This window comes from Protopterus annectens, chromosome 5.part0, assembly GCF_019279795.1.
Source record: "Protopterus annectens isolate FY-2018-M chromosome 5.part0, PAN1.0, whole genome shotgun sequence".
NCBI classification, from domain to species: Eukaryota; Metazoa; Chordata; order Ceratodontiformes; family Protopteridae; genus Protopterus; species Protopterus annectens.
In genome coordinates this window covers 364755691-364779177 of record NC_056735.1, presented here as the reverse complement: position 1 = coordinate 364779177, position 23487 = coordinate 364755691, and the positions used below count along the sequence as shown (strand labels likewise).

Genomic DNA, 23487 nt, shown 5'->3' with positions numbered 1-23487 from the left:
TGCATTTCCTTTTTCTCTACAATTAGGAAACGTAGATATAACCTACTTGCCTCTGGAAGGGTTGGTGCTAGTAGGAGACGCTCCTTCATTGAGGTGGTATCCGTAATAGCAGTTTAATGTTGATTGGAATTACTTTTTCTCAGTAGGAAAGGTAATCTCAAAGATAAAAGCTTAACTGAAGAAAGTAAACACAGACGCCTGTTCTTTTTCCAATCCTTCTTTACTGTTTTACAAAAAGTGATTGTAGCAGCCTGTATTTATTGCAAACATGAAGGGACATGTTCAACAGTGGGCCGTCCCAGTGGGTGTGTTCCTTTTGAACTGGGGCCAGAGAGGCTTGCTCTCTGAGTAACCATGGCCCATCTTTTAAAACTTTTTGAGAGAGTTTCATTTGAAAAAAATTTTTGTGCCTGAATAACGAACAAATGATTTGAAATAAAAAAAACAGGCTTCTGTGCTTATTTTCAGCTTCTATCTTCAAGAATACAACTATTTTTCATGGGAATTTTACTTCAAATCTGACCATTCCCATTGAAAAAGAGGAATTGCAAACATTAAATGATGGCCATTACGGATGCCAGCTAGATGGAGTAGTGTCTCCTACTAGCTCCAACCCTTCCAGGGGCAAGTAGGTTATTTAAGTTTCCTACGTTCTGGGATCACCGCAACTTACCTAGCTGGCGAGTCGGCACTTCAACCTCACCTTTTTTGGCAGTGCAGGCCATTATATTATTTTATTTTTCTCTAAACTGGTATAACCTTTGCAGCACTACATTCATATTCTGGGGATGAGGGGGCACTGTGATACAAAACACACTCAATTTTGCTGATTAATGAGGCAGTCAACCGTGGCATCAAAACAGTGAGGCTAGGGTTGCCACCTTTTCAAATGCCCCAAAGGGGGACATTTTTTGTAGAAATGTGAGATTCTGCAGGAGTAAACATACCCATATTCATTGCAAAGTATAGAACTTCACCTTTTTTGCTCAAAGAAAAACTCATTCTTGTAGCATTTGAGTTGCTTACGTCTTTTCATATAACATTTAGGCATTTCAGATATAAAATAACTGTTTTATGCAACTATTAAATAAAACTTATGAAGTATTTTTTTGTCCTAAAATCTCAGGATATTTTCCATTTTTTAGTTTTTTTTTTTTTTTTTTTGCAGGATACAACTGCCCAAACAGGGACAGGTGGTAACCCTAAATGAGGTTGGTAATTTAGACAACTGGTGCAAAGTTATCAGTAATTCAAAGCAGATCCTAGACTTCTGACTAACTGAACAAAAGGATGATGCACTGAGAGTAACTAAATTCTTATGTTGTAAGACACTTACAAACTTCTTTTTTGTTTCGCAAATCTAGCACAAAGTTATTGTGACTCTCCTAAACAGAAAGGAGGCTGAATATGATGGTGTTTTTGAGTACCGTGACACTGAAAACACTTGTTGGCATTTTTTTCTTGAAATACCATTAGTAAAATCACAAAACATAACAAAAAATCTCTACATAAGAAACAAAAAAGGTTGTACTTCATAGCTACCAAAGATCAACACTGGTCAAACTAACAAAAGTGCTTCTGTTCACCTCCTCACTTCAGGAAGCAAAAAGAACCAATCAGAATATTGTATTTATTTTGTTTGCTAACTGGGACTGTATGACTAGACAGGTCCCATTTTCAGCATAAGAAAAATTTAAAGCTCAAGCACATATGCTGCACCCTTTTATATCAGAGTCCATAATGGTCACAGCTAGAGGCTACAAATGCTCCACTCCCAGGAAAGTACAGTTTTGTACCTACCATAAATGTAGATGTCCGATAGATATGCAACTGCAGTCATAACATATGGGTTGTCCTGCCTCAGGCAGCCCTCGGTCGGCCAGATTCCAAAGTCTGGGTCTGACGTCGGCTGATGTCGCATTTCTCTCCGACGTCAGAGCGGCTGGAGTACTTAAGCATCAGCCGACGCCATTTTCTTCAGTGTTTCTTGCCCCAGATGCCAGGTGCCCTCCAAGGAAGGCTGTAATCAAATTGGAAGACAAAAACAGGATTCCAGACAAATAAATGAGCAATAAACAGATACACCATAACAGATATCCCCAGCTAAGAGAAACAGGGATAGGAGTGGACCCTAGGCATAGAGGGGTATGGAGGGAGGGAAAATCCGACTGCAGTTGCATATCTATCGGACATCTACATTTATGGTAGGTACAAAACTGTACTATGTCCTTCAAGAATGCAACTGCAGTCATAACATATGGGTAGAATACCATAGCTTAGCTGGGGGGAGGAGGAATGCTCTAGGAAAAAGATGGTGTGGCAATCAAACCCTGCAGGACTGCCGAAGCAAAGCCTGCTCTGGATCTGGAGTATAGAGGGAGATTATAGTGTTAGGAGAATGTATGCACGGAGCTCCATGTAGCAGCTTCTAGAATGTCCTTAGTAGGCACCCCTCTTAAGAATGCTGTAGAGGTGGCTATAGCTCTGGTGGAATGTGGTCTGACATTGGCTGGAACAGTCTTTCCATGAAAGGAATAACAATCTGATGCAATGTCCAATCCATTTTGAAATAGTCTGTTTTGAAATTGCTTTTCCTTGGACTGCAGGGGCGTAAGCTACAAAAAGTTGTTCAGACTTCCTACTGGTCTTGGTTCTGTCCAGGTAGTATCGAAGTTGTCTGTGAATGTCCAAGGAATGTAACAGTCTTTCCCCCTTATTCTCAGGATTGGGGAAGAAAACAGGCAGATGAATAGCTTGATTTAAAGAAACCCTAGATACCACCCTTTGGCATAAAAGTAGGGTTGGTCCTTAATGAAACCCTGTCTCTGTGGAAAATTATGAACGGTGGTATTGCCATTAGGGCCTGTAGTTCCGAAACCCTTCTTCCTGAGGTAATTGCCAACAGGAAAGCTGTCTTCCATGAGAGAAATTGCAAGTCAACTGAAGCTGCTGGCTCAAATGGAGGTAGAGTCAGTTTTTCTAGGACAAAATTGAGGTCCCAGGCTGGCACTGGAGCCTTTCTTGGTGGCTTAATGTTCTTGATTCCCCTGAGGAATTGCCTTAGCAAAGGATGTGAAAAGACAGGCGGATCAGTGTTATATCTAGCTGAAATAGCTGATGCATGTATCTTTATTGAAGAATATGAGAGTCCATTCTTTAGCATATCTGCCAAATATTCCAGGATGAGTGGGATGTTCAGTAATGATGCATCATGTCCCTTGCTGGTATTCCAAATGCTGAATCTCTTCCATTTTGCTAAGTAAACCTTTCTGGTGGATGGTCTTCGAGCCTCTATTAGTATCCGCTGAACTTCCTTGGAAAGAGATAGGTTGAGGTTATTCATGGGATCTCCCAGGGTGTTAGCTGCAGTGTCTGAAGGTTTGGATGCACTGTTTTGAAGTTGTGTTGAGTCAACAGTAGAGGCCATTGGGGAAGGGCCCACTTCTTGGTGTGACATATGCTCCATAGTAGTGGATACCAGTGTTGTCTTGGCCAGTCCGGAGCTATTAGGATCCCCTTGGGTCTCTCTGCTTTGATCTTTAGTAATACTGAGGTCATCAGTGGCAGAGGTGGGAATGCATAGATTTTTAAGAAGTTCCAGTTGAATGAGAGAGCATCTATTTTCCAAGCTTGTGGATGGTATGTCCTTGAGCAGAATTTTTGCAGATGATGGTTGAGGTGAGAGGCAAATAGGTCTACTTCTGGCCTGCCCCATGTGGAAGTGAGCTGTGTGAAGATCTTTGGATGTAACCTCCACTTGTGTGGATCTGTGAAATTCCTGCTGAGGCTGTCCGCCAGCACATTGTCTTTGCCTGGAACAAACTGGGATTGTAATTGAATGTTTAGACTCAGTGATTTTTCCCAAAGATGCATTGTCAGTCTGCAAAGGGGGTAAGAATGGGTGCCCCTTGCTTGTTTATATACCACATCACAGTGGTGTTGTCTGTCCGTATCAGTAAATGGCCTTGCTGAAGTTGGTGTTGAAAGGCCTCGATGGCATGCATTACTGCCAGCATTTCCTTTTGGTTTATATGCAGATGTGTTTCCTTTGGAGACCATTGTCCTTGTATACACCTGCCTTCCATGTGCGCCCCCCATCCCAGGTCTGAGGCGTCTGTGGTCATGGTCTGTGTTACCTGTGGTTTTTTGAATGACATACCTGTGTTTGCCTGGCTTACCGAGGCCCACCATAGGAATTCCTTTTGTAGGCATGGAATGAGCGGTATGGTTGTCTCTAAGTTGTTGCTGTGCTGAGACCATAGGCTTTTTAGGTACCATTGAAGCTTTCTCATGTGTAGTCTTGCTAATGGAACCAGGAGAATGCAGGATGCCATGTAACCCAGGGCCTATAGGAATCTCCTTGCAGTCATCTGGGTAAGTTTTGCCAAACCTTTGAAATAATGAGTTAACTTCTCTTGCTTGTCTTCTGTTAGGTAAGCCATTTGAGAGGCTGTGTCTAATTTGGCTCCTAAGAAGATTATTTGCTGGGATGGCTGAAGTCTTGACTTTTGGAAGTTGACTGTGTATCCCAGAGCTTGAAGTAATCGTATGACATAGTCCAAGTTTTTTTGTCAACATCAATTTGTCGTCCGCTTGTATGAGGCAGTCGTCCAGGTACGGGTAAATTTGGATCCCTGGAGCCTGCAATGAGCAATTACTGAAGCCAGGCATTTTGTGAATACTCTGGGCGCAGTAGATAAGCCAAATGGCAATGCTGAGAATTGATGATGCTCTGGCCCTGCAAGAAATCTGAGGTATCTTCTGCAGCTGTGTCTGATAGGGACATGCAGGTATGCCTCCTTGAGGTCCAGAGTAATCAGCCAAGACCCCTTGCCAAGCATGGGAAGGAGTTGCTGTAGAGTCAGCATTTTGAACTTTGGTACTATGAGAAAGGTGTTTAATGCGGACAAATCCAGTATTGGTCTCCATTGAGATTCTTTTCTTGGAACAAGGAACAGTCTTGAGTAAAACCCCTGGCCTTGTTCTTGTTGTGGAACTCTTTCTATTGCTTTCATCCGAGTCAGCAGAGAGATTTGCTTGATAGCCTCTGCCCTCTGGTTTTGTGGTAGGTTTGGCATGCCTTGTTTTCTTGGTAAGGTATGAAAATGGAACCTGTAACCTCGGTCTATAATGTCCAAAATCCATTTGTCCTTTGTCAATCTGTGCCAATTGTCTGCAAACAGAGATAATTTCCCGCCCAAGGGAGCTTCTATTTGTTCCCTGACAGGCGGAAGTAGAGGAAAGTCATTGAGACTGTGGCTGTGGGGCAGGTGAAACCCCTGTGTCACTTCTTTGGTTTCCTGGCTGCCATTGTCGTCCCCTGTAAGGACCTCTGTATTGTCCTCTTCCACGTCTGTTTTTACCCCTTTGAAATTTTTCAGGATTAGGAAAGGACCAGTTTTTTGAAGGCCAATTCCTACTGAATCTGGGGGGTTGAACCTGGAGGAAATCTTTCACCGTCTGAACTGATTTTGCTTTTTCCTCGATGGACTTTAACACATCCTTAGCATTAGCACCAAAAAGCTTGTTCTTTTCCAAAGGTGCATCCAGAAGTTTTGCCTTTACGTGGTCTGGTAGAGGTTGATCTTTTAGCCATGCATGTCTACGAATGACTGCCCCTGTCATAGCTGCCCTACATGAAGCTTCCAGTGCATCATATCGACACTGCAGGAAGTGATTGCTTACTTGCTGAGAGTTATGTACAGCTTCCTGCAAAGACTTCCTGTCTAAAGGATCAGGAGAGGCCAATGTTTTCTGTAAATCTTCTAACAGGAAATCCTGATATTGTAACATATGAAAAAGGCAATTCAAAGCTCTCATAGATAAAGTAGTGGAGGTGTAAACCTTTTTACCCCATCTCTCTAATGACCTAGCTTCCCTGTTGGAGGGCAAAGGATTTTTAGAGGTGGAAGCTGAAACACCTTTAGGTCCCTGAGAAATAGTTTCCAAATCAGCAGTATGGGCCCTGAATAAATGGGAATGTGTTTCTGGGACCCTGTAATACCCGTCTGGCTTAGCTGGAGCAGGAGGAAGAGAATCAGGGGTAACACTAGAGTCAGAATATAAATCATCAAAAACATCAAGCACAGGAGGAATAGCTAAGGGCCTGTGCTGGGGCTTTTTAAGGAAAGTTCGAAGGCGCTTTCTGGAATCAGAATATTCCTGGCCTTGCCACTTGAAATGTTCCCTCATGGTATGCAGAACTTCCCCAAAAGAAATATCCTCAGGAGGGGAGGCCGAGGGGATGGAATCCTCTGCATCCGAGTCCTCATAGGTCTGGAAGAGCTCTTCCTGGCCATCAGAGTGGACAGAGTCCTCAGAATCTTCATCTGAAGGAATAGGATCAGAGGGCTCAACCCGGGGCCTTTTATCAGAAGGAGGCTGGGATCCTCTCTCAGGATGGGCCTGTGAACCCCTAATCATAGAAATTAAGTCAGCAGCCATAGTCATGATTTGTGTCTCTGGAGTAGGCTGAGGTAAGGCTTTAGCAGTAAGATGCTTGGTCTTGCTGGCTGCCTTAGCCCTAGTGTAGGCCTTAATAGACATGGCCATAGGAGGCCTGGCAGCTCCATGTGCAGGAGTGACCTTATCTACAGCAATGGTCTCAGGCATTTCCTCGGTTTCGGTATCCGGAGGAAAATCAATAACTGGCGGAGTGGTATCCGGAATCGGAGTCGTCGGTAATGCGGTGTCTTCGGTTCGGAGCGGTGGAATAACCGTCTCAGGGGGAACCAGAGCACTCGCGGTAGGTTTTGGCGTGAAGTCGGTGGTAGACGCGGGCCGAGGGTGTCGGTCCCGGTCTTTTCGTTTCTTGGGAGTTTGCGATGTCGGAAGTTCCGACGGCATTGTATAAGCAAATTTTTCGCCGAAAAAATCTTCAGCGAACTCCGCCCGGCGCCTGACAGTGCGCTTGTTGAAGCGAGCACAGGCTACACAGGCAGAGACGTCGTGGTCTGGGCCAAGGCAAGGAAGACAGTAAGAGTGGAAATCCTTATGAGGTATTTGTTTACCACAAGAAAGACAATTGTTAACTTTTTCAGTAATTTCTGACATCGGCTGAGGCAAGAAAAGGTCCCCAATGGGGTACTTAGCTTTTCTGATGACTTCGGAATCGAAGAATACAGGAGCTGACCGACCGGCACTTGCGAACCGCTTCTGCTTCGGGCACCGCGCGGCAAGAAAGACTGAAGAAAATGGCGTCGGCTGATGCTTAAGTACTCCAGCCGCTCTGACGTCGGAGAGAAATGCGACATCAGCCGACGTCGGACCCAGACTTTGGAATCCGGCCGACCGAGGGCTGCCTGAGGCAGGACAACCCATATGTTATGACTGCAGTTGCATTCTTGAAGGACATCAGCAGGCTGCAGAAAGACTAGATTGAAGGACTGAAGCTTACCTCTGCTCTTCGCATTCATACTAAGAATTACTGCAACACAATCTTAAGATGAGCATATGTACTGATGCCTAACTTTAAGACAAGTGTTATAACAGATGGTGTATGTGGGTTTGACTTAAGATAGGATCTGACAGGTTCCAGCTTCATACTAGGGCGAGGTAAGAAGTAGCAGCAGTGCTGACCTGCTGTTTTACAGCAGTTTGGTTCATAGGTAGGTACTAGGCTATCTGCCCGAGAGCATTTATAAGCCTAGCCAGAATGTATCGGCTTTCACCGCCCCATTGATTAACTGATCCTCTTGTCAAGCAGAGCCAATGAAGTGATCCCAGGGGTGTATTTTCTGTTACCCATCCACTCGTCAAGGTTTCTCTTGAAGAGTGTTAGTGAGGGGCTCTGCCTAATGTAGTTTGGAATTTTGCTCCAAAGCATGGGGAGTCTCTGTAACATGAATCTATCCCTCCAGCATATTCTATTTATTGTTGTGGCAAGGTTTAGCTCACTAGAGTGCATGGCTCGCAGTGACTTGGATTTCTTTAGGTGGAGCATGTCCATCAATTCTGAGCTGGACATGGCTTTGTAAGTCAGGCAGAGATCACCAATGAGTAAGCAATATGCCACTGAGTACAGCCAGAGTCTCTTCAGTCAGGCTGCATAGGACATATGCTTGAGGCCAGTAATCCTCTTGGTGAGGTACTTTTGTGGTCTTTCCAACTGCTGGAAGTGTCTTGCGAGGTACATCTCAAATGGGGTATTGTACTCTATGATGGGTCTAATGAGTGACGAGTAGAGGGGCACTATAACCTCTATTTCTAGATGTGAACTCTTTAGTAATTAGATGGGCCACATAGAAGGATTTCCTAACTACTTTGGCAATATGATTGTCAAAGGAGAGATTACTATCTACCTGGATCCCCATATCTCTTATTACCTCTTCTGTATTAAGGGGGCTGCCACCTACGTGGTAAATCGTGGGCGTTTTGTTTTTCCCAAACGGATGACTACGCATTTTTTGGCATTTAGCTTGAGGCCATGACTTTGACACCAGGTGTCCGTTTCAATTGGTCTCAGTCTGTCAACATCACAATTTAGAAGCTAAAAAGTACTATCTTGGAGCTATAAAACTATTCATTTTTGACATACAATGAATTCTGTATTATGTCCACAGTTTAACAGGCAGGCAGAACACAAATCACCACCATATGCTCTCACATTTATACTAAAAGGACTGAAAATGCCCTATATTTTGAGTACTTACCTCCTCAGGGCAGAGTTCACATGCCTTTGCCAGAGTCAGTCTAGCACTGTGTGAACGTTCCAAAAAATAGCCATTTGATGTTTCATTGCTCTGAACAGGTGGTGACCAATTGTTGTATGTGTATTGTGGATTTCCAGTATATGGCCTTCGCTCCAACTCATCGCCTAACCATTCTACTGCCCATGTCCACTTCCTTTTCAAATCACCATTACTCTGTAAAACAAAATGTCACATTACTTATTTTTTAAAAACTTGGTTTCCCACTCGTGTTTTTCAAGTACGAAGAGAAGCTAGAACAGAATTTTTAGAAAGTCTTTTTTTCTTAAAGTAATTTGACAGTTTTGTTAAATGTACCTTAGCGCTACAGCATGCAGTCCATAAATTCCAGAATAGCACCAATTAGGAAACATTCTGGGCATCCCAATTAGTTTTAAAATTTGCATTTTCCTTGCACTGAGATTACTGATGAAAAACAAGCAAGTTTAAACTCAGTGCAACAGGGATAGGCAAAACATCTATAGACTTTAATGTGTGTGCCATGGTGCATGTGGGAAGGTGCCCCATTAAAGTCTATGGACTTAGCTGACATTATCCAATGGTAATGTCCTAACGGGAAAAGCTACATTTTTGGGGGTTTACAAAGTTTTTTTTTATTAAAAATGGCCCCAAAAAGGAAGGAAGGGCAAGTTGGAAAATACATTACTGTACCTAATTCATCAAATACTGAATGTATATAGAAACATCAGCATATCACTTTACCACTTCTAATTAAATAATTACTTTATAAGCTCAAAGAACCCTAGCAGCTGAAACAATCCCACAGCAAGGGAATCTGACACCCATTTTCTGTCTGCACAAACCTACAGGATATTTACAATACAGTAAGGATGGCTAGTGCCCCATGCAAGCTGGCCTCCGAGGTTGCAACAATAATGGCCATGCTATTCTCATATATCTCAAGTGTAACCAATACAATGTCACATTGCCCCTACACTTCCAGCTGCAGACTCTTTCCTGCTTCATCTGGGAGTAGTACTCTCCTACCTGGTAACTTCACTATGAAACCTCAGGTCAGAAAACTGGAATAAAATGTAGTCAGAGTAACAGGAGACAAGTTAACACTCCAAAGTGCAGGGTCTGAAAGACTGAAAGTGATACAGGTCAACCTGTACAATAAACATTACTGGGTCGACAGTAGGACATCTCTCCTTAGAGGAAAATAAAAGCTAACAGCTTGGAGGAGTCTACGAAATATGACTGTAAATGCAGTAAAGCTTGCAGAGTTTTCCTAATGACAGTACATACTTCACAAGAAACTAAATGTGATTGTGAACAACCTATTCACAAAGGTAGAATACTCTCTGCAAAGAAAGACAAAACAATTGAACATGAAAATGAAATTTAATTACGCAAGTCTTAAATGATTACACAAGGACAGTCAAAGAGAATATGCAACAAATTCTTGACCAGTATACCCACATAAAGGTGACTAAAATCCAGGCTCGAGCATTCAAGTAAAGCATGAAATTTCCTTTATCAATTAAAAGTGAATAAGGACTAAAGTCCTAATGTTTACCACCAAGAAAATGCACAAAGGTGGGAGGATCTACAGACACTGGAAACTATCATGGAAAGAATTATCATGGAAATGATTAACAGTGATGTAGTAAACCTCCAGACACTAGACCCAACCCAGTTTGGTTTTGTCAAGGGCAGGTCATGCCTACTCAGTCTGGCAGACTTCTTTGAGAAGGTCACCAAAGCAATGGATGAGGGCAAAATGGTTTACACTGCCTACCTTGACCTGGCCAAGGCACTTGACAATAGCCTACTCGAGAATGATTGACAAACTCAAGAGGTTAGGTACAAACCCGTATGTCACCTAGTGGGTAGCCAACTGGCTCACAGAGAGGACCCAGGAAGTTCGAACTGGGGAGTCCAACTCTACAAAGAGGCCAATCACAAGTACAGTCTTTCAGGGATCAGTCCTTGGACTGCTCCATTTTTGATATTTACTTCTCTGAAGTCAAGGCCAATGTCAATGGTCTCTGGCTGACTACATTTGCAGATGATTACAAATTAGGAGCTATCACTGACACACATGTTCTCCAAGAAGGGCTGACACAGACAATCAACTGGTATCAGAGCCATGGACTAAAACCAAATACCAAGAAATGTATAACAGTATCCTTCAGGAAGTCATCCACCCCTGGTAACTATCACATTTACAACACACCCCATGGAGCTGACCCAGTAGTCAGGGACTTAGGGACACACAGACAGTAATCTAGCCTTTGACCATCATGTGCCTACAGCAGTGAGGAAATCATTCTATGTTGCACAACTTATAAACAAAGGTATGACATCCAAGTCCAAGGAAGTCACTGTTCCACTGTATTTGGCATTCATCAGAACTATTACTGAGTACAATGCCCCTTTTGGCATGTACCTAACCAGGCATATCCAACAATTGGAACGCCCACAAAGTTTCTTCACTAAAAGAATACAGGGTGTAAGTAATATGTCCTATGCAGACCACCCTCAAGGCCCTATCCCTGTATTCTGTCTCCTACAGGCTTTTGAGGGGAGATCTATGCCTGGCATACAGGGCATTGCCAGACCCCACTCTTATGGACCTCCTGCATACCCACAAAATAAACAGCACCAGAATTACCTACTCTAAAGACTTGCTTGTGATATAAACAGACCTGATAGAGAGAGAGAGGTATATATCCTAGAGACTACCCAGTCTCTGGAACAAGCATCCATGTTCATAGGTTCATATGTGTGTACTAGGCTAATGGCCCTGGGGCCTTTACAAGCCTAGCTCATAGGATAACCCTGGCATCGTGCCACCAGACCTTAGTTTCTAGTGCCTCTGTGGAATAAAGCCACTGGAGTGATCCCTGGGGTGAATTTTCTATTTCCCATCCACTCATCAAGATTTCTCTTGAAGAGGGCCAGTGAGGTGCTCTACTTGACATGTATGTGAAGTCTATTCCATAGCATGGGCAGTCTTCTGGGTTATGAACCTGTCCCTCCAGCATGTTCTGTTGATTGTGGTAATGAGGCTTAGGTCTCTGGAGCGTGTGTTGCGGAGGGATTGGGATGTCTTTAGATGTAGTATTTCTAACACAGCTGGGTCAGATATGGCTTTGCAACTCAAGCAGATATAGTCTCCAAGCAGGCGATATGATACAGAGATTAGTTGGAGTTTTTTTAGTATGTCCATATAGGACAGATGTTTAAGGCCTAGGATCCTGTTTGTGAGGTACTTTTCCGGTCTTTCCAGTTGTTGCAGGTGTTTAGTGAGGTAGATGCCAAATGGGGCACTGTACTCAATGATTGGCCTAATGGCGGAAGAGTAGAGGGACACAATGACCTCTTTTTTCCTAGATGCAAAACCTTTAGTAATGAGATGTGCCACACAGAAGGACTTTCTGACCATAGTGGCAATGTGGTGGTCAAAAGAGCGGTTGCTGTCAACCTGTGTTCCCAGATCTCTTATAACACCTTCTGTGTTCAGTGGACTACCATCAATGTGGCAATTTATGGGAATCGGGTTTTTCCCAAAGGGGATGACGACACATTTTTGAGCATTGAGTTTAAGGCCATGGTTCTGACAACAGTCGTTGGTCTCAGTGAGCCTTTCTGTAGGATGTCATCACTCAGGGAGTTAATAATAGCTCCCAACTTGCAATCGCCTGCGAACTTTGTCAGCCAGTGTCCCTTCGTGTTGGCCTGGACTTCAGAGAAGTAGCTGAGGGTTCAAAGGGAGATTGTGTGAGAGACCGCAGCGCAAGGTTTAGATCCCAAGAGGAAGTATGGTTAGCTTATGGGACGCTACAGAAGAACCGTTTATTCAAACATGAAAATTGGAAATAGCTGCTAATTGTACTTTAACAGTAGAAAAACTAGCTCCTTCAACAAGATGAGCTAACAAATCCAAGACACTGTGAATGGGGACTGAAAAGGGAGGAAATGGTTTTGAGCCCAAAAAACAAATCTCTTTCATTTCCAGGAGTAACGTTTTCTGGTGGAAGGTCTCTGGGAGGACAAAAATATATGACTGACAGGAGAAGACAGCATAGGTTGTCTGGCTATTAATGGAACTGGAGGAACCAGGCAGTCAGCCTGAGATTCACTATATCTGGTTTGTATCAGTGCCTGTTGGGTGAGACAGGAGGTTAAGAATTGGATTCAGAAACCAAGGTGGTTGAATCAAGTGAGGCCAAAGGAAAGGAAATCAAATTTGTCAAGGCCAATAAGGGGCAGTGAGGGTGACCCTGCTCTTTAACCTTGAAGCTTTGGGAAGAAATTTGGGTATTAATTTACTAGGAGAATACGCATAACGGAGACTAGGGGGCCAATCATGAAGTACAGCCTCCCTCGGGGATTCCCCCTGTGGAGGGATTAGGGAAAAGTAGCTGCTGCATTTGTTGTTCGGGGGGAGGATGCAAATAGATTACAGCAAGGCTGTTCCCACTCTCGGAAGATTATTTTCACAATCTTTTTGTTGAGGGGCCATTCGTGAGGTAGAAGAATGCACCTGCTCAATTTGTCTGCTATCACAATGGACTTCCCTAGAATGTGTGTTGCTATAAGAAAACAGTTGGATGAGATCACCCACTGCCACACTCAGCTTCTTGACACAATGGGTAGGATTTGGTTCTTCCCAGTTTACTGACGAACCAGATGACTGACATGTTGTCCGACTGTATTGCAATTGTCCCCAAAGGGAGAGCATTCTGAAATGCTGGCAAAGCTAACAGCATTTCTCTCAACGCCAGGACATTTATATGCAAACTGGCCTCTTCGAGGGACCAGGTGCCTTGGACAGTCTTCCCCAGATAATGCCCCCTCCCACCCTAGCTAGGAAGCGTCCGTGGTCACTATGGCTTTGGGCAGAGGGGGAAAAGAATGGACCACTTTGTAGAACCTGGTCTGAATGAATCCACCATTTCAGATCTCTCTTGCAGATATGAGTGATTCGTATCTTGTAAGACAGTGGTTGATAAAGAATTGACCACTGACTACCTAACTTCTACTGTAGAATTCTCATGTAAAATATGGCAAGAGGTACTAAGGTTATTGCTGTCGCCATCGATCCCAGAACCTTAAGGACCAGTCAGGCTGAAATTGCAGTGCTGTATATCATTTTGACTTAAAATCTTCCTGTCTGAATTCTCAGTAATGAAAGGGAAGCAATGGTCGTCTCTGTATTGAGAATGGCTCCTATAAGCTCTAAAGTCTGAGTTGGTAACAGATGAGATTTGTCATAGTTTAAGGTAATCTCCACATGAAAACAAGTTTTGAGAACCCGGTCTCTTGTATATATGAATTGATGCCAGGCCAGAGCGATAATGAGCCAGCCATCTAGATATGGAAAGACCTGGAATCCTTGCAGTCTGAGGTGAGCTGCTACTACTGCCATGCACTTGGTAAACACTCTGGGAGCAGTGGTGAGTTCAAAGAGCAGTACTCTGAATTGATAATGACTGGCTCCCAGCTGGAAGAGCAAGTACCTTCTAGACTGTCTGCTCATCTTTATGTGACAGTACGCATCCTGAAGGTCTATAGACCACATCCAGTTGTCCTTGTCTAGAGAAATGGGAGAATGGACTGACCCTTGAGCATCCCAAACTTGGCTCTTCAAACTGACTTATTTAGTTTGGAGAGATCTAGTATTGGTCTCCAGTCCTGTTTTCTTTGCACCAAAAAGAACCTTGAGTACATTCCAGATTCTATCTCGTCTGGTGGGACCTCTTGGATGACTTTTTCTAGCAGCTTTTGTATTTGAATTGCTGCTTGTTCCCTCTGATTGGGTGAAATATTGGGGATTTTCTTTGGGAGTGGGGTTTAAAGGGAAAATGGTATAATATATCCTCTGTACCCAAATGTCTTTTGTTATATCTACTAAGCTCTCTGGTGCAGGGATAAATGTCCCCAGACTGTCTCCAGAGGTGGACAATCAGACCTCCTTTCGGGAGCGCTGCTAGAGTTTGTCAAAGGAAGATTCTCTGGAACCCTGGTTTGCGGGCCTCCTTTGTCGCGGGAGCATCTTTATCCATTTGAGTTCCCTCCTCTGCCTCTGGGGGAATCCCCTCCACGTATGTCTTGAAAAAGACCCTGAGACTTCCTGAACCACATTTTTGACCACCTTGTTGATTCCTGAAAAAGGTTCTTTAAGGAGTCGAAAAATGCAAGCCCACAGCTGACAGGGTCTTTCCATCCTTTTCACACCTAGACAGAGTTTCTTTCACCTTTGGGCCAAATAAAGATGATCCATCAAAGGGAGCATTGACAAAGGAAGACTTGAAAGGCTCCGCAAACTCAGAGGTGCATCCAGGCAGGTCTCCTTATGGAAACACCTGAACCTGCTGCCCTTGAGGTTCCTTCCGCTACATGTGAAATCAAGCTCATGGAAGATCCGGATATGGACAGTAGGGTCATCAGCTGAGAAGAAACAGATGCCTAAACTTCATCAGAAACAGCACCCGAGAGGGTATTTGATAACTCCTTGATCAAATCCCTCTGAAATCTAATAAAATGTGCCAAATAGTTCAGAGATCTCAAAGCGAAGGTCGCTGAAGCATAGACATGCTTTCCAAATCTGTCCGCCAGCGACTCCCTGTTGGGGGGGGGGGGTGGACAGTGGAACTTTCCTCAGCTAGTTCCTTCTTGGTGGCTGCCACAATGACCATTGCATCAAAACGAACTCCCACCCCCAAAAGAGACATCTTCAGGAGGTGATCATGGGGACCCTTCGCCTTCATCAAAATCTGCATCTTCAGTAATGGACTCCTCTGGGGAGTCTAAGAGTTTCCTCTTACACGTCCTCTTATTAGGGAACTCCTTAGTGGGATGCTCTGGTGAGGTATCAGAAGAGGAGTTTATAATTCCATGAGTGGGAGCATGGGGTTTTGGTACTGGCTTGTCCTTGTGGAGGGAGATGGTGAAGCTCTGAGTGCTGAGATATCACGGTAGGGGTCTTAGGATCTCTGTGGGGGAAAGATGTATCTGAACTGTCTAGGGAGAAAATACTCTCTTCACAGCCTCGAATGCAGAGCAGCTCTCTGACAGAGAGAGAGAGAGAGAGAGAGAGACCACTGGATCCAAGACGAGCTTCCGAATTTCAGGTCTCCCCTGCTACAAGGATAAAATCCCTGAGTTGGAAGCCACAGCAGAGTTATCCAGTGCCAAAGCTCTGAGGTGTAGAGACTGCCCCAAAAGCTTTGGAGTTGAATGCAACACCTCATATCTGACAAGTAGACTACTGCTCCGAGAGCTCTTTGGATCTGATAGAATCTCAGACCTCAAAGATCTTGGATCAGAGGATACAGTTATTCTTGAATCCAAACTAGACTGATTCAATGACTCAGATCCAAAAACTCTGAAGCTATAGCAGTCAGAGGAGGAATCTGTAACAGGGGAGTAGCAGATGTACAGATTGCTTGCCCCAGAGGAGTAGTAGCTGAAGGAAAGTACAGTTGTGTACACTTACCATAAATGTAGATGTTCAAGTGTATTCACTATTGCAGTCATTACATTTGGGTTATCTGCTTGCAGTAGCCCTCAGTCGGCCTGATTAACAAAGTCTTGGGTCCTGCATCGGTTGCTGTCCCTTCTTCCATAACGTCAGTTGTCAGGGGTATAAAACATGCAGCCGACACCATTACATCAGTTTTTCTTGCGCCAGATGTCAGGTGACCCCTAATGGGAAGCAATTAAATCTAAAATACAAGGATATACCTCCAACAAAAAAGCAAATACTATGCTCAAAAAGCTTTTTGGTGTAAGTGAGAGTAGAGGTATAGCCAAAAAAAAAGAAAGGGGGTTGGCCGGGGGGGGGTAACCAGGACTGCAACAGTGAAAACACTCGAACATCTACATTTATGGTAAGTTTACACAACTGTACTATGTTCTTCGTGTTTCACTGTTGCAGTCATTACATGTGGGTAGATTCCCAAAGCTAAGGTTGGGTGGAGGAATTGAAATAGAATTAGGACCAGCTATAAAGCCCTGCAAGACTGCAGAGGCAAAACCAGCTCTGGATTTAGAGAAAATTGGCAAATGCTTAGTGAAAGTATGTACAGAACTCCAGGTAGCAGCTTCTAGGATGTCCCCTGTAGGGACGCCCCTGAGACAGGCTGTAGAGGTAGATGCAGCCCTGGTTGAATGCCCTGTGGGATAGGTTTTCCATGGTGCTTACAGCAGAAATGAATGCAGTGGACTATCCATTTTTGAAATGGTTTGCTTTGAAACAGCTTTCCCCTCTGTCCCTGCAGCAAATGCCACCAGCAGCTGTTCAGATTTCCTTTGCAGTTTAGTCCTATCCAAGTAGAATCTAAGTTGTCTGTGCACATCTAAGGAGTGCAGTATCCATTCCCCTTTGTTCTGTGGGTTAGTAAAGAAGGTAGGCAAATGAATGGACTGATTAAGAGCCACACTGGATACCACCTTGGGCATGAAGGAGGGATTGGTTCTGAGGGACACCATGTCCACATGAAAGATGATGAAAGGCTCCATTGCCATAAGGACCTATAATTCAGATACCAGTCTTGCAGAAGTGATTGCTAAAAGGAAAGCTGTTTTCCAGGAAAGGAATTTTAAATCTGCAGTAGCAGCTGGCTCGAAAGGAGGAAGAGTGAGTTTCTCCAAGACAAAGTTAAGGGCCCAGGCAGGAGTTGGCGCTCTCCTGGGTGGCCTTAAATTTTTGGCCCCTCTGAGGAACTGCTTGAGCAGTTGGTGAGAGAAGAGGGGAGGCTCTGTGTTATAAAGAGCTGAAATGGCAGAGGCATGGATTTTGATGGAGGAAAAGGACAAGCCCTTATGAAGCATCTCAGTCAAACATTGTAAAATCTGAGGTAAATTGGGCACTGCTGCACTCGTCCCTTGAGATTGGTTCCAGGTAGAAAATCTTTTTCATTTTGCAGCATAAGCTTTTCTAGTACTAGGCCTCCTAGCCTCTAAAATGATATCCATCACTGATTTGCTGAGGGGTGGTAAAGGAGAGATTAGGTAATTAGCCAGGCTGCTAGGCTCAAGGTTTGCAGCTCAGGGTGCAGAATCTAGTTCTCCTGCTGAGACAACAGGGAAGGAGTCTGAGGCAGGTGCCATGGGGCCAAGCATGACACACTGAGCAGGAGGGAGTATCAGTATTGTTGTGGCCAGTCTGATGCAATTAAGATCATCCTTGGCTTGTCCTGTTTGATCTTTAGTAGTACTTTGGAGAGCAGAGGAGGAAAGGGTTTTCAAGCTGAAGGATAGAGCATCGACTTTCCAAGCTAGTTTGTGAGGAATCCTTGTGCAAAATTTGTCCAACTGATGGTTCTGGGGGGAGGCAAACAGGTCTATATCTGGGCTCCCCCCATTTGCTTGTCAACATGTTGAAAATCCTTGGTTCCAGTTTCCACTCGTGTGGGTCCATATGGTTTCTGCTTAGTCCATCTGCCAGTGTGTATTTAGTTTTCCTGGCAGGAACTGAGCTGTAGATTCACTTGGTAGCTCAAGGCTGTGTTCTACAATGCCATGGCTAGTCTGCAGAGGGGATAAGAATGGGTACCCCCCTGCTTATGTACCACATGACTGTGGTGTTGTCCGTCTTTACCATTAGCTGTCTGGGAAGAATGTGGTCCTTGAAGGCTGTCAGAGCGTTCTGTACAGCTAACATTTCCTTTTGATTTATGTGTAGGTGCCTTTGACTTGGGTTTCATTTGCCCTGAATGCACTTCCCTGCCAGGTGAGCCCCCATGCATAGTCTGATGCATCTGTTGTCAAGGTTTGGGCGGCAGGGAGTAGTGTGAATGGTAGTCCCTCGTTTTGGTGGCAGGCCTCTGCCTACCAAAGGAACTCCAGGCATAGGCATGGTATGATAGGAATCATTGCTTCTAGATCCTGTGAATGTTGACACCATAGGCTTTTGCGATACCATTGCAGTTTCCTCATAGGCAGTCTTGCTTATGGAATTAGAAGAATGCAGGAGGCCATAAACCCAAAGGCTTGCAGTATTTGCCTTGCAGATAACTAGGCTTTTATGGCCACTTGTTTAAAGTAGGTTGTCAAAAGAATCCGTTTCTTTGGCGTGAGGAAAGCCATCTGGGAAGTTGTATTCAAGCTTGCTCCCAGGAATATAATTTGTTGACAGGGTACCAGGTGTGATTTCTTTTCATTTATGGTGTACCCCAGACAAGTCAGTACCCTTTGAACAAAGGCCAGATGATTCAAAAGTATGTCCTGGCTTTCTGCCTGAATTAGACAATCGTCCAGGTATGGGTATATTTGAATATTTCTTTGCCTGCAAAATGCAATGAGTGGAGCTAGGCACTTTGTGAATACCCTGGGCGCAGTAGATAAGCCAAAGGGTAATGCAGAGAACTTATAGTGCATGTAGCCTGCTTTGAAGCGTAGGTATCTTCTGCAAGACTCCCTGATATGGATGTACAGGTATGCTTCTTTTAAGTCTAGTGTTGCCAGCCATGCATCTTTGCCTAGCATAGGAAGCAGATAGTGAAGAGTCAGCATCTTGAATTTTGGAATCACCATAAAGGTATTTAGAGTAGAAAGGTCCAGGATGGGACACCATGTATTGCCTTTGAGTACCAGAAAAACTCTCGAATAGAAATCTTGTCCCTTTTCCTCTTCTGGTATCAACTGAATAGTCCCTATGCTTAAAAGAGAGAGTACTTGATTTTGGGCATCTCCCCACTGATTTGGGGGTAGATCTGGCCACCCGCTTGGTGTTGGTAAGGTGTGGAAGTGAAATCTGTATCCTTGGGACACTATATTTAAAACCCACTTGTCCTGGGTAATGAGTTCCCAGTTTTTGGCCTGTAGACCAATCTTTCCACCTAAAAGAGCATTCAGTTGGGAAGTGCTTGGAAATTTTAAAAGTAAGTAATTGAGACAGTTTTCTATAGGGGGAGTCTTACTACTCCCTGATTTGGGTGTGGAAACCCCCCACTGTTTAGTCTTGTCTCTCTCCTGGGACTGAAACCTGGGGTTTCTGCTGTGTCTGGGTTTAGTTTGAGAAGACCTGGAAGAGGCTGGAAAGGACCAATTCTTAGAGGGCCAGTGCCTACTAAATATAGGAAGCTGAACTTGTAAGAAATATTTTAACAGTTTGCATAGATTTAGCTTCATCTTCCATCTTAAGAACTTCCTTAGCCTTGTTGCCAAACAGGCGGTCCTGATTTAAGGGAGCAACCAACAATTTAGTTTCAACAGGATCAGGCAAAGATTGCTCCTTAAGCCAAGCATGCCTTCTGAGCACAGACCCAGTAACAGCAGCCCTGCAAGAGGCCTCTAATGAATCAAAACCGCATTGCAAAGTATAATTTCCAACTTGTTCAGCAGAAAGCATTAAATCCTGTAATTCTTTATTTTCCACACAGTCAGGAATCAACATCATTTTCTGTTTAAGCAATCCAATAACATGTTGCTGATACTTTAACATATGAAACTGGCAGTTTAAAGCCCTAATGGCCAAGGTTGCAAAAGTGCAAACCTTCTTACCCCAACTATTCAGGACCCTGGAGTCTCTATCAGAAGGGGTACGATTTTTAGCAGTAGAACCCTTAATGCCATTGGGCCCCTGTGAAATAGTCTCTGGATCCACAATAGGATTTTTAAAAAGGAAGTTGTGTGACTAAGGGACCCTGTAATATCTGTCAGGTTTTCTGGGAACAGGAGGCAAGGAATCAGGGGCCAAACTAGATTCTGAAAAAGCATCAACAATGTCTAGTACAGGAGGAAGAGCTAAAGGCCTATGCTGAGGCAGGAGTAAGAAATCCCCAAGCCTCTTTTTTGAATCAGAAAAATCCTGGCTTTCCCAGTGGAAATGCTCCCTTAGAGTATATGTAAGGTTTCACCAAAAGAAAAATCCTCTGGAGGGGAAACAGAGGGAATGCAGTCCTCTGCATCAAAATCCTCATAAGTAGATAAGGGCAAATCCAGATCATCAGAAGAATCAGAAAAAACAGAATCCTGGTCAGAAGATTCATAAACAACTTCAGTCCTAGGCCTCTTAGAAAGGGGGGGGGGGGTTGGCTTCCCCTGATTAGAGTTATTAGATCTTCAGCCATTCATATCATTTGTTTTTTAGGCATAAAGGCCTGAGCATGTGGCCTGGGCATCGTTTTTTCTAGGTATGGTTCGAGATTTAGGCCTAAATGAAGGAGGAGGCGTCAGTTTAATATGCAAGTTCGTAGGCCTGAATACACCCTCAGAAGCCGGTGCCTGCACAGTGGCTCTGGACCCATCCAAGGTAGAGACATCCGCGGGTTCCACAGTTGAAGCATCTCGCAGCATACTGGACTCCGAATGGGTCTCAGTAGAGGCCTGCTAATCAGAAGTAGTGGGTATCAGGGGCTGCAAAAGCGCCTCATTGAGTACCGGCGAACTGACGACTAACTTAGGAGAAGCGTCGTTGGCAGTTTTGGACCTCGGCGGCCTGTCTCTGTCTTTATCTTTGCATTTTTTTTTCAGAATCCCGGTAGTCGAATGGCTAACTGCTCACATTTCCGGATAATTAAACTGAGAACCAAAATATTTAGAGGAGAAAATATACCGACGACGGATAGTGCGTTGATTAAAGCACAAAACTGACAGCAAGGTACGTCGTGTTCAGGGCCTAGGCAAGGAATACAGTACGAATGAAAATCTTTATGAGGTATTTGCTTTCCACAAGTAATGCAATTATTAACTTTTACTGACATCGGTAAGGAGCAAGAAAAATTTCCCCAATGGGGTACTTAGCTTTAGTTGAAGACGTCAGTTCTGAAACTCGAAAACAAAAAATTCAGAAATCAGCCTACTGGCACTTGCGAACTGCTTCTGCTTCGGGCACAGCACTGCAAGAAAGATTGATGCAATGACGTCGGCTGCATGTTTTGTAGCCCTGACGACCTGACGTCATGGAAGAAGGGACAGCAACCGAGGCAGGACCCAAGACTTTGTTAATCAGGCCAACTGAGGGCTACTGCAAGCAGATAACCCAAATGTAATGACTGCAACAGTGAAACATGTAGAACATCCCCAATCTGGCTCTGCACCAAGAGAACCTTCTTCACCAGTCTCTCCACATCATCTTTTGTGAGGCTTCTGGAAGAACAAGTAGAGTAAATGGATGGCGACCCGGGCCTTTCCAAAAATGGGAAGGTACCCTGTCAGGAGCCAGATGCAGAGTACCTTGTCCTGGGCAGTAATTTTGCAGGTTGACCTCGATCAGAAAAGTCTGATTCGACAGCTTTGACTCCATCACATCAGAATTTTTTTTTTCCCTTCAGATTCATGGACTTGAGTCTTTTTTGCGTCCGGGGTTGAGTCCGATTCCTTATGAGACCTCTTCCTTGAGGAGTCTCAAGCTCAGGAGGAGGAAGATGGCTTCAGAGAAGAGGGTTTTTTGAGTTTTGCGGTTTTCGATTTAGTGGAAGAAAGAAAGAATAGTTGTGTAAAATCTTACCATAACCATCGTCCTTCTCTTCTATATGCTGCAGTAATCATAACATAAGGGAGTCCACCTCTGGCTGACTCATATGTCCGGCCAATATCCAAAAGCCTTAATGCAACTGTGAAGTACATGTTACGCCACACCACACAACCCATACATTAGCCATAGAGAGAAGTCGGGTATAAAGCAGACGTCAGTATGCACCTACCTCAGAACTGTATGCTGCCCAGCCCCATCCTGAGATTGTAGCTGAGAATCATAACAGGAAACTAGGCAAGCATCAGGGAAAGAGAGGGTAGGGAAGCAATACTGCAGCATATAGAAGAGAAGGGCATCTACAGTTATGGTAAGATTTTACACAACTATTCTATGTCCTTCTATTCATATGCTGCAGCATTCATAACATAAGGGAGAATCCCAAAGTTCAAGCTTGGGACAGTCTGTGAGGAGGATTAGCCAATGCTTTTACAATAAATCCATGCAGGATTGCTCTTGCAAATCTAGGTCTGGACTTAGACATGGTAGTAAGCTTGTAGTGAAAGTATGGATAGAGACCATGTATCTGCCTCCAGTATGGAGCCAATGTCCAATCCTTTAAAGAATGCCCCAGAGGAAGAAACTGCTCTAATAGAATGGGCCTTCACAGGGGAAGCAAGGGTCTTACCATATGACAAATAACAAAAGGAAATGGCTTTAAAAATCCAGTTGGAAATAGTTTGCTTGGAAACTGACTTACCAAGAGCTCTTGGGTAGTAAGAGACAAACAGGCAGTCAGATTTGCGAATAAGCTTGGCTTTGTCAAGGTAGTATCTGAGCTGCCTGTGCACATCCAAGGTGTGCAATATTCTGTCACTGCGACACTGAGGTGAAGGGAAAAAGGTAGGAAGGTTAATGGACTAATTTAGGGATAACTCATTAACCAATTTGGACACGAAGGAAGGGTTATGTGCGTTGGGAAACCCTATCTCTATGAAAGACTGTGAAGGGAGGATTGGACATCAGGGACTGTAACTCTGAAACCCTGCCAGCAGAGGTAATAGCCACTAACAGTCTTCCAGGTACAATGCAGGGAAGAGGAGCTTGCTGGTTCAAACGGTCCCAGTGTAAGCTTCTCCAGCACAATGAGATGCCAAGGAAGAGGTGCTGGTTTCCTTGGTGGTCTGACATGAAGGACGTCTTTAAGGAACAGTTTTACCTGCAACCTAGAGGACACAGTTGGAGACACAGGCAGACAAGCAGAGACGGCTGAAAGGTGAGCCTTCACCAAAGGAAAGGACAACCCAGCCCTCATCAATTCACACAGATAGGACAAACCACTGGGACATCAACTGAGAGAGGTTGTAGGTCCTTTTAATGACACCAGATGGAAAACATTTTCCATTTGGA

The 23487-nt window shown here is 44.2% G+C and overlaps 1 protein-coding gene across 1 annotated transcript in view; it reads right to left on the bottom strand.

Moving 5' to 3' along the window:
* Positions 1-23487, bottom strand: part of USP9X (ubiquitin specific peptidase 9 X-linked) — a 5037693-nt gene that overhangs the window by 109648 nt on the left and 4904558 nt on the right. The window contains exon 46 of the mRNA XM_044071835.1: positions 8652-8864. Coding sequence (XP_043927770.1) covers positions 8652-8864 — 213 coding nt within the window. The remainder of the gene's footprint in view (positions 1-8651; positions 8865-23487) is intronic.